Raw genomic sequence first — 12386 nt, 5'->3', positions numbered from 1 at the left:
CTAAACTATCATACAAAATAGGTTGGTTGCTTCTGATTTTGGTATCAATAAATTAAAAAATGGAAGATTTTGTAAAATATGCTGTAGGTTTAGTACTATGTATGATGTGGAAAACTTAAATAAATAAATAAATAGTTATTTAATGCTTCTAATTTTACATTTACTGCCAGGTCTCAAATCAAAGGCGTAGAACGGACGAGAACTGGTAATAAACTCTCCGCCTCTCATTTTAACACAATGTTTATAAGGATCTGCAACCATTAAACCATGACAATTTAAGTAATTAATAATAATAAAAAAATTAAAACAAAGATTTGTCCTCGATCAGCAGGAGGCAGGGAGAAATAGGTGCACGCACTTATATTCTCGAAGGAACAACACGCAACTCTTAAAAAAGTGACACTGCCGCCCATGGACACATTTTAGAATTGGTACACAATTTTCGTGAAGGACTCGCAGTCGAATTAGTCTAAAAATGAACTAAAGAGAATGTTAAAGAGTAGTAACACAAAGAAAATCAAAGAACCAAGATATAAATTATTTCAAGTCTGTTAATTGGCTTTTATTAATTACAACAAGTGATAAATTATGTCTCGGGAACGTTTACAAACTAGAACGCTCTTTGTCTCAACTGTTAATATGACGCTTGCTTTTTATTCAGTTTCTTTCCACAATAGATGTATATTATTTATTCTTTGTATTGCTTCTACAATAACACATTTAATATCTATATGGTATATATCGACTTGTGTTGGCTTCGTTCTTAATAAATAAATAAATAGCTGATGGGCCAACTGGCAAACATTTATTGTTCATCCCGTCGATACGGTAAACTCTATCCTCTAAAGTGGACTCTCATCTCTGAGGTCTTAGGTTCTATCCCCGGCAGTGCACCAATGGACTTTCTATGTGCGCATTTAACATTCGCTCGAACGGTGAAGAAAAACATCGTGAGGAAGGCTTGCCTGACCTAAAAGAGACCTAAAAAAGTTTGTGGCGCCACAGATTTATCTACTTTTTTATGGTTTTTTGTGTCCTTTTTTAATAAATTAGTGAACTTAGTATTTATTTTGAATTCATTGTATAACTTTCATAAAATCATAAATTAAATTCAACTTATATGTAACACGACGTTCATTAATTGTTATGGATACGGACAGCTAGTAATAAATAAATATCATTTTTCTCTTAGAACGATTTATGAAAACTATGTAATCTCAATCATATTTAAATTTCAATGTCTCTTTTAAATCCTTTAGATATCGTTTTGAAATGTATACTTTCGGATCTTTACATCGGATCAACAGCGGATACAGATAATAAAAAAGTGATAAATCGTACTGAATTATTATTTCCCTGTATATGAACCGATTATATATACTATACTATGTAACTGTTCTTCGTAGTTGCAAGCAGTGATACCGATATTACAAAAAGCACATGGTAGGAGTCTTTAGATGACGAATTAAAATCCACGACTAAAAACCACTCTTTTACGACTTGCATGTTGTTCCCACGAGATTGTAAGTGTGTGCTCCTATTTCACCATGCCTCCTGCTGATAGAGAACAAATCTTTTTTTTTTTAATTTATTTTATTATTATTGATTACTTAAGATGTCACGAAATGTCTAATAGTTGCAGTAATTTACAAACGTTGTGTAAAACAAAAGACTTGGCGATAAAAAAGAGTGGCGGAGAGTTTATTGCCAAATCTTCTCTTCCGTTCTACGCCTTTGACCTGGTAGTAAATGTAAAACTAGAAGCATTTCATATTTATTTTATTGACGTTCATAAGTGTACATTGTGTTACCTATGTTAATAAATGATTTTGAATTTTAATGATTTTTTACAGAATACTCTTGAGACCTCGAAGCATACTAAACAAAAGCGAAAATTCCTGTGTGGTTTGTTTTTAAATTCAGTACATAGTTGATTCACTTACTCTTATATAAACATGGATTAACATTTCTCAACAACAAACAATACACATATACACAGACACACAAAATAATAAGATACCTTTTAAATGTGTAATGTGTGTGTTGTGGATAACTGGCCCTGGTTTAACATTATGCTATGGAGCAGACCTGTTCCATAGCGCTACTCATTCTGTCAGAGACAACAGTTAGTTTGCGCCTCAAACTAGAAGTAATAATAGAGAGAAAAAATAATGCAATAATAATAATAATAGTAGTAAAAAGTAACTGTGTAAGTATAAAATTTTAGAAAATTTGTATGAAAAAGTATATAGTAAAGAAAACAATAAATAATCAGAATAATAATTTCGACTAAAACTTCTATCAGAAATAGATATAAGTAAATATGTACATTTCTGTTTATGAAATATATAATTGTTAGGAGAATTTCCCTTCCCCGAAATATTTCTGTACACTTTACGACGGATATTTGAAACTGTTGAGACCCTACTACAGTTATTTTGGTGATAATTAATTTTAATAAGTGAATTTGAAACTAAAATGTAATGCTTAACAGTTATAGATTAGTGTAGTTACTACCAGCCTCTGTTACTTAGGATATATGCTTAAAGCACCGCCAAACTTAAGAGGTTCCTAATCCCATTTCCCTAGGACCTCAGGCAAGATTGATTCATTTATTTTTTTATTTAAAAATGAGACTATTATTTTTATTATTACGACTCCGTTTGCAATGTTTTCTTTTAGCACTTACTTATTTTCTTCTATTGTATCTTATGACAATGACCTGATTGTACGTGTTCCGGTCTGGTGGTGGAGAGGCTGGGTATCTGTCACTCAGGTCTCCTGTTACAGAGACCAGTCTTTCACATCCACTTCCAAATGTTATCATCTTAGTTTAATTATTGATTTGATGAATTGTTGTGAGAGAAGAAATAAAGATTACTTATTATTATTATACGGTACTACCGACACTGGTCTACACACTAGGGACAGCCCTGTATTCTGGGTGAATTACTCTGCCTTGGTTCACATATACGTGAAACAATACATAACAATTAATTGTTATATAAGTATATAAACAAAATGTATAACTAAACAAGAACCTTCGATAAAAGTCGCGGGCTACTCGATTGTGAGGATGTTGCAGGAATCTGGTTAGCGCTGCGCCTTCTTAAGTTGTCATGTCATGTCCACACATGTATATCCATTTTCTAACTTTTTTTTAAAAATAGAACGGAGGGCTAACGGGAAGGAGGCTCATTTGATTTTAAGTTATAACGCCGCCCGTGGACACTTCCATTGCCAAAAGCCTTACTCGTTTTTAAGAATTAGTACGCTCTTTTCTTGAAGGATCCTAAGTCGAATTGGTTCTGAGATACTTCAGTGGGCAGCTGGTTCCACATAGTGGTGGTACGCGGCAAACATTTCCTTGAAAAACTCTCAGTCGTCGAACGGCGGACGTCATAAGTGATTGTCCATTTAACGTGTTACATTCGAGGGCATAAATTAAAACGAACACCGAGTCAGTACTAAATAATACAACACCGCTGTGGAACAAATGGTAGGGGGCATGTCACAATTCTGGAAGACAAGTGACACGCTGCGACATGCTTCAAGCGCCTCGTAAATTGATACCACTTTATGTACACCTCTGGTAACGTATGAATGTATATTACGTATATATGAAATTACTAAAATGTTCCTTAGGTTTCAACAGTAACATTATGAATTTTAAAACGATCTTTGACTTCTATTTGTTTGTCGAGGCGTATAAGAGGTTTAATGCAGCTTTCTAATGACTTGGTATCGGAATAACACAATAGTGAAGTATTACACTAGCTAGTTTCTTAATCTAACTAGTAATAATAAAATATTATAAAGAAAAAATTTAAAAAGTTTGGTACCTTTGGAAGTGCACCTTTAACGCAGGCAGCATTTCCTCGCCGTATTTTTTTTATGTAATAGTAGGCAAACGGGCGGGAGAGTTACCTGATGTTAAGTAATACCGCGGCCCATGGACATTCACATTGCCAGAATGCTCGCAAGTGCATTGCCGGCCTTTCAAGAATTAGTACGCTCTTTTCTTGAAGGACCCTAAGTAGAATTGTATCGGAAATACTTCAGTGGAACTTACGATTCTTATTCGTTGAGCGAGGAAAGCACTAGTTCTAGGGTCAACAAGGTGCCTATTTAAATCTTTAATTAAAACAATATAATATGTAATTACATTTATTCAATATTGGACGTATATATTCAATAATACTAAAAAATCTATTGGTTAATTGATAAACTTTAACGGATGAGGCCGATTATTTAAAATAGTGTACAGGTATCAAAAGCTCTTACTGAAACTAGATCATTTCTCTTCCATCATTTCGACATCGAAATTCCCCGGCAATTTATCCTAAGCCAAGTCAGCCAGTGATGGATGCCGGAAAACTCTAGTGATGTATGACGTTATCTTTTGTCACTGTGATATATTTATCTTAACTTGGATAATGAAACTTTTTTTATAAGTATAATATACCTAGAGCAAGAAATATACATTAAATGCTTCTAATTTTACATTTACTGCCAATTCTCAAATCAAGGGCGTAGAACGGAAGAGAAGAACTGGCAATAAACTCCCCACTCTTTTTAATCGCCAAATATTTTTGCAATATTTTTGGGAAAAAGAGAACCCCACGCATGGACGCCTCCACAAGCAATGACATTTAAGCATGACGATCTTTGAAATATGAACTTGGCTACATAAGAAAATAATAGTAATACTAATTAAATCGTTTAAATATTCATTTATATGATAATAATACTTAGTAAGTACTACTCTCTTTAATGAACGCTTTCAATTTATTTATTGACAATACTTGCATCTCACTAGGGATTTTGTTGAAAAAACGTATACTATTGACTTGGAAAGAATTTCTCGTTTTATGCAGCTTTGTAGTTGATAGTACTATAATTATGGAAGCTACTATTATTTTTAAATGTATCTATATTTTTCCGCACAAAAAATATTTTCATAATTGACTTGCCAAAGGCAAAATATGTAATTCCTTAAACTTCCTTGGGACCGACTCCCGCGGGGCCAACCCACATATCGCTCTTATAGCCCGCTTTTGCACTACAAATATCGATTGAAAGTCAGCTACATTACCCCACAAAATAACACCATATGACATGATGCTATGAACTTAAAAAAGAGAAAAGAAAACTTAGTGTACTTAGAGGAAGTTTTCATGAAAACGGAAATAGACATTATTATATTCATAAACAGAATATTCTGAACTGATGTGAAATTTTGATCTTCAAATAAAATCAAAATTGCTTGATTCTTAGGATAATGAAATCGAACTCTTTCACAGTTTTGTTTCATATGCTACAATTATTTATAGCAGTTATTTCTCACAACTGTCGTGTCACAGTTTTTCGCATCTCTAAGTAATGAGCCTCCGTAATCGAGGTTTTATCTTATACGCTGACGGATGTCGGGTTCTGATACCTGAGTTTACTCAAGATTAAAGTCTCATTAGATAGCGGTTTTTGATGCGTCGTAAATTTAAAGAGTGTAATGTTAATTCAAAAAACATTTTTTATCAAGCCATATACATATACTGTTAGTTATAACTGTGAAGGCATTATAATTATTTACTCCCAATTTTATTTTTTTCCCAATTTTCGTCGTCCACTTCGCTTCGTAGGCTAACATAGAAAAAAAATACATATTTTTTTGAACTTGACTGATACCAATGCCTAGGCTTGCCCGTATCTGCTGATAGGTCACTCTCTTATCTTCCTCTATCATGCGTCGCACAGCACTAATGTTATCTTCAGTAGTCGCTGTTAAAGGACGTCCCTCACGCGAATCATCATTGGGATTGCTATGTCCACGCTTAAACTCGTTAAACCAAATGTAAATAGTGGCACGAGATGGGACTTCATTAAGAAATGCTAATCGTAGCCTATCATTGCTTTGTTGTTGAGTATGCCCACAACGAAAGTCATAATAAATCATTGACCGAAAATTTTCTCGCCTTAGCTTCATTTTCACGTGTAACAAGAGTTTTAGATTTGGCACCAAGTCACAAAAACAAATAACAAATGAATGCAATGTCCTATATTAGGTTACCAAAGAGTTCTAAAATTGAAATCCAAAAAAGTTTTCATTATCAATGTTTCTAACTGGCCAGTTCTAAACATTTTCAGTGTTACCCACGTACAACGATTATAGCGTCATACAATTTTGCGATACAAACGAATTGACTGAAGCCTATCTCAGTTTCGTCGATTATCTCTTCATGAGCGCAAAATTTCTGTCCAGCGAGCATTTTCTTGAGGTCTGAGAACAGGTAAAAGGTACTCGAGAAAAATCTTGAAAATATGTTAAGTAGGTTTCTATATCCAACATTCGAATCGTAATTGCTACCTGTCGTCGATACCAACCAGTTTTTAAATATATATTACTACTATATGTACCGGGTGTTAGTATATATTCCTAAAAGCCTGTAATTTAATTAAATCTTTAGAGCATTCGCTGACATTGCACTTTACGCTCGCATAACCTTGGTTCGACCTGGTCTAGACTTGGCAGGGGAAGCCTATTGTCTAAGCGACTGAATTTTAATTATAAATTTAAATTAGATCTTTAGTCATCCCTCGAATCCAAATGAATTAGGATAATGTAGGCACTTTATAATCCTACGAGATTTGGGTTTATAAGTAGCTTTAAGGAATTAACTTTATGATTGGTATTGATTTACCCGCGTAAAGCATAAACGTGTTAGGGTTCGAGTCGTGGAAAAGACATACCAGACGACGACAAGATCTCATTGGAAACGTGATTATGTCATATACAATGTTTTTGACATACGGAACTAACACTTACCGAAGTAACTCACCAGTTTCCTTACATGTCTTTCTTCAAATATTAATTGTATGAATCTATTAGTTAAACGATTGTTGACCACTAATCTAAGATCGACAAAAAAAACTGTATTTAACCTGTTAGAAAAATGACTACGAAATTGTAAATTAAACCATTTAGCTGAAACCCAATTATATCCGAAACAGTACGAACAAATGTAACCGATCTTCTTGTTTTAAGAGCAACGCGGTGGTCTCACGGTACATACACCGAAAGCTCCCTAAAACATACATAAACTCACAGGAGTATCGCCTCTATTGCTGGGTAGTAAGGACGAGACCAGCGTGTAATATTTACGTTAATTGAAAACGTTTACGCCAGTGACGTATCTATTTTGGTCCACTGCATTTTGTCCACAGCTGTTACATTCTAATTATCTTGTGTTCATTCATGAAGTAATTATTACATTCGCCCATTAGGAGTTTGGTTTTTAATCAACTTTAATTGAGTACTTTGTTTTACTATTATTGTTTCAATGTATTGAAATTTTCTAGTAAGTATAATTTATCTGTCACCTTATTACAGATAAGGTGACAGATAAATTATTGCATTAATATAATTAGGTAAATTTGTAAACTAAAAGTGATCTATGCTTTTTAATGGCAAAACGGAAACGTACTAAACTGGTGCATAAGGTACAGGAAACAAAAAAGAGGAAGACAACTTAGAAGGTGGATAGAAATTAAAGAAACAGCACCTGTATCCTATACATGGCAGGGACTTGGAGGCTTTTACCAAAAATGGGCACACAGATACCTAAATATTGAAATAGAAACGTGTTTAAATCTAAAAGTATCTAAATTAAAAGGCTATTAGAAAGATTATAATATAGGTAATAGTAATAACGAGCGAGCCGAAGCTAGTAAATGGATGCTTGTGGGAATACCGAAGTTTATGTTTGTGTTTTTGTATACATACAAATGATTCTATACTTAGAACAAGCACTGCCTTTACAGACACTAACTCTGGGACATATTGATAAAGCCAGCATTGATAACGCTAAGCATAGTTAAACGAAAAAAGTTATCCTTTCGATAATTTAGTGCGCAGTTCTATTATGTTATCGCAAAACCGTAATAATTTAGCCCTCAACAAAGAGGGCGAGGGCCCTCCAATAGGGAGACTCAGTGTAAGGTTTGTCGTCATGTGGAACGGACGCGTGTCGGGAGCAGTGCTGGCTTGATCGCGTGTGGAAACAAAACAATTTACAATAAGTGATAACAAGTGACCTTTAGTGACGTTGCATTTTTATACGTACTCGTGTTTTTCACAGTCGGACTTAAAAGGAGCAAAAATTATTTTGTATCAGTTTTTTAAGGTGATTTTCTTTTGTTTTTTTTTATTTATAAAAAATATGTCGTATAGGGAAGCCTAGCTAATTAGTTACAGCTTAATTATCTACGGCAATTAAAAGCGTGGGCCGGAACGTCAATTAAATGTGTTCTGTTTTAATACGAGTAATGGGCTAGTTTCAAATTCATACTAAAATTATAAATATCACATATTGTCATAAATTATAGAAATCCCGTATATTTTAAAATAAAAATGAAACCTTCCACTAATATATGAAATTAATATAATGTATACGTTAGGTACTATTTCTAGACAGGTATCTTTAACTTTTTTTCGTTAAGCAACGGCTTATAGCAGACAATCCCGCAATATTAACCGAAGCTTATCATGACATACCTTGGAGGGTTGCAACCCTTCGTTTTACACATTTAAAGTTAGCTATTGATCGACTGCACTGCATAACAATTCATATTATAATTTTTACGTTCAATAAGAGTAGAGAAATTAATGTACTTCAAATATAACACGACTCTTAATAACTTAACCCATACTGTAACCATTGGCGAGCTGGTGGAATACCGCCTCGAAAATTGCTTAAAAATGCTGTTTTACCAAAAAATTCACGACGTCGATATTAAATTAATAAAGTAACTGTTTTCATACCACAGCTTAGTCATGCGAAATGTACACAGAATAATAAACAATAATTCATGTTACGTTTACATAGTAAACATTTCAAAATCATTGCTAAAATTGTAGTTATTTTCTTTAGATCAAATTGGAGCCGTCGATAAATTGCAAAACAAATTTTAAATAGTCGAATATGTTAGTATTTATAATTTTTCACCAGAATATACAAACATTAATTACAATGCAATATCATAGTAGTTACCTTATTACTACGAGTATGAAGGTCAAGTTATTATTCTAAAAAAATCCAAAATCAGTTCTTCTTATCTTTAAATAAATAATCATTTTAATTTTATCGGAAAGTTCTATCGACTTATATTGAAATTTTTATTATCTAGGATTTAAAATTACAATTACAAAATATATATATAGTAGGTGTAGTAGTGTAGTATATATATATATATATATATATATATATATATATACTTATAACTTAACCCATACTGTAACCATTGGCGAGCTGGTGGAATACCGCCTCGAAAATTGCTTAAAAATGCTGTTTTACCAAAAAATTCACGACGTCGATATTAAATTAATAAAGTAACTGTTTTCATACCACAGCTTAGTCATGCGAAATGTACACAGAATAATAAACAATAATTCATGTTACGTTTACATAGTAAACATTTCAAAATCATTGCTAAAATTGTAGTTATTTTCTTTAGATCAAATTGGAGCCGTCGATAAATTGCAAAACAAATTTTAAATAGTCGAATATGTTAGTATTTATAATTTTTCACCAGAATATACAAACATTAATTACAATGCAATATCATAGTAGTTACCTTATTACTACGAGTATGAAGGTCAAGTTATTATTCTAAAAAAATCCAAAATCAGTTCTTCTTATCTTTAAATAAATAATCATTTTAATTTTATCGGAAAGTTCTATCGACTTATATTGAAATTTTTATTATCTAGGATTTAAAATTACAATTACAAAATATATATATAGTAGGTGTAGTAGTGTAGTATATATATATATATATATATATATATATATATATATATATATATATATATATATATATATATATATATATACTACACATACACTAACTATTCATTATATTAGAAGTAAGGCTGTATCTGATAATTTGATAGTGAGTCACTAGACACCTCTTGCTTGTAGAGAGATATGTTAATTAATATTTCTTATTTATTATACAACTACGCCGCATGTAAATCGATATTAATTCGTTTAGCAATTAGTTCTGAGTAATAAGATTTAACTCTATTGGTTAGGGACTCGTAATGCGGCAAAAGACAGGACTTACTTTGTTAGCAGGGACTGTTTTTATTACTACCGTTTAAGATTATTTCTCATTAAGAAGATTACAACATTTCCTTACATGAGAGAATTTATAATAAAAATACAAATAATACTTATTAATTAATTGTATATTATAATAGTTAAAGGTTCAGAGCACGCAAGAATCAGAAGACAATTCTCTATAGTCACATAAAAATACAGCAAGTACATTTTTTTAAACATTTAAGATAAAATAAATAGAGAGTAGATAGAGATAAAATGAATAGAAACACTGAGTAATACATAGAAGTTATTTACTAAATATAAAATTGTTTTAATTATATATTTTAAAATATAACTGTTTGTTGAGATTATTGTAAATATCTTTTACATATGTAAAGTAAAAGACAGTTGTTTCTTTGGTAAATTAAGACAACATCAACCAAAACTTACTGGTGGAAATAATACATTTGAAGAACAAACTTAAAGACACACATAATTCTTTAAAATAATTATTCCGTCTATATTTTTCGAGGATATATTTATAGTAAAAGAACTCAAAAACTATGCCTGATTACAAAAATAATGTCACAATTATAATTCGACATTATCCCTGATGTACGGTATTTCCAAATTAAAAAAATCTCCAGCCTGGATAGAAAATAAAGGTTTGCAAAACATTAAATGAAAATTTAAGAAAGATATAATTTCAAAGACTGAAAAGCTATTTTAAGAGTAATCAGATAATAAAGATTTTAACTTTAATGATGGCTGTATTGATACAGTTACTGATTCACATACAAGTATGCCCACGCGCAGACGTGGGCGCATGAATGAACCATCGTGTGCCCTTTTTGGTATGATTGTGTAAATATACACAAAACAGCTTTTATTGCATAACAACTGCTATGTTTAATACCTAAACCAGTTCAGTACATATTACATACATTAAAATTTAGTCTTGTACCGGAATGTAACAATATTATAGTATATGATATGTAGAATCGATTCTTTGATGACAAACTTTGTAATTATTTGCCTCGGGACGTAAAATTTCTACTCAATTACAATAAATTAAAACAATTCACATCTATGGCCACGCCCTTTTTGCACGTTTAAGCTTTTTATTAGATTTGGTCACAAGTTTAGGTGTTTAACTGTAACTTTATTATTGATTTATATAAAACAGCAATAACTTTCCCGTCTAAAGTCTATATTATATATTGATATTTTTATCTCATGCAATTAAATAAACTAAATTTACCGAAGTGGGATTTTTATCGATTACTTGCTGGGCACGATTTTACCTGTTATATTTAATAACTACAATATCTATAACATCGGGCCTGTAACGCACTTACAATCCCTCTAGCATTATGAGTGTCTACGGGCAGCGGTATCACTTTACATCAGATGAGCCTCCTGCCCGCTTGCCCGTTTTTGTTACATAAATTATAAAATGTGTGCGTGTACTAGTTTACACACGTTAGAAGTGAAACTTCTTTATGACCTTATTTTTCAAAAACAAAATGCTTTTATTATCATAGACATGAATACAAATGATACAATTATTTCATTTTACCTTATTACTACTAAGATTATTACAGAATTTCATTCATTGTAATAGAATAATTACTATCATTATTATCGTTATTATATATTTTTGTTATTAATGGCTTCGAATCGGTTTAAATTTTAAATAGAATATATAGTTACCATAATACAATATTCATATACATATATTATATTAGTAGTCATACAATAAAGATTATTGTACAATATTTATTTATTTAATTTATATTTTTTTTCAGCTATCAAGTGACATTAAAGACTAAACCCGTGTTCAGTAAATTAAGTTTGTGTTAGTGTAAGAACATTGTGCCAAACAAGTGATTTTGAACTCTATACATTTGTATTAAGGGTGGTTCGGCATTGATGGCTACGGATGGGCACCAACCTATCTAAATTGAACAAGACCAGAGTCTCCGGTGTCAATCATGTTAGTATTGTGCTATAAGCTTGAAGACGTTCGATTTTCAGGTCATCGAACGAGGCATGAATTTATCAAGATTTTTTAAAGAGGAAAATGCCCTAGACATACTATATGTATAAAATGCTAACTAGAGATATTGATTGATGATCTGGTATATTGAGATATGACAAACAGCAGTTACAATCCATGTACTAAGACTATTCTCATTAAGAAATAACGATTTAATGTTTTTTATAGAACATAACTTATGAAAGAGCATTTTCCTCTCGTAAGTAGAAAATATGTTCGTATTATTT

At 31.8% G+C, this 12386-nt stretch overlaps 1 protein-coding gene across 5 annotated transcripts in view; it reads left to right on the top strand.

Annotated features, from left to right (window-relative positions):
- Positions 1-12386, top strand: part of LOC123708709 — a 342062-nt gene that overhangs the window by 173424 nt on the left and 156252 nt on the right. The window contains exons 1-2 of one of the 5 annotated variants that reach the window (XM_045659555.1): positions 8015-8180; positions 11909-12096. The exons of the other annotated variants lie outside the window; for them this stretch is intronic. Coding sequence (XP_045515511.1) covers positions 12043-12096 — 54 coding nt within the window. The 5' untranslated portion in view covers positions 8015-8180; positions 11909-12042. Of the gene's footprint in view, positions 1-8014; positions 8181-11908; positions 12097-12386 lie in introns of those variants that run through there. 5 annotated transcript variants of the gene reach the window in all.

Source organism: Pieris brassicae, chromosome 4, assembly GCF_905147105.1.
Source record: "Pieris brassicae chromosome 4, ilPieBrab1.1, whole genome shotgun sequence".
Taxonomy (NCBI): Eukaryota; Metazoa; Arthropoda; class Insecta; order Lepidoptera; family Pieridae; genus Pieris; species Pieris brassicae.
This window is presented reverse-complemented; position numbering and strand designations above follow the sequence as displayed.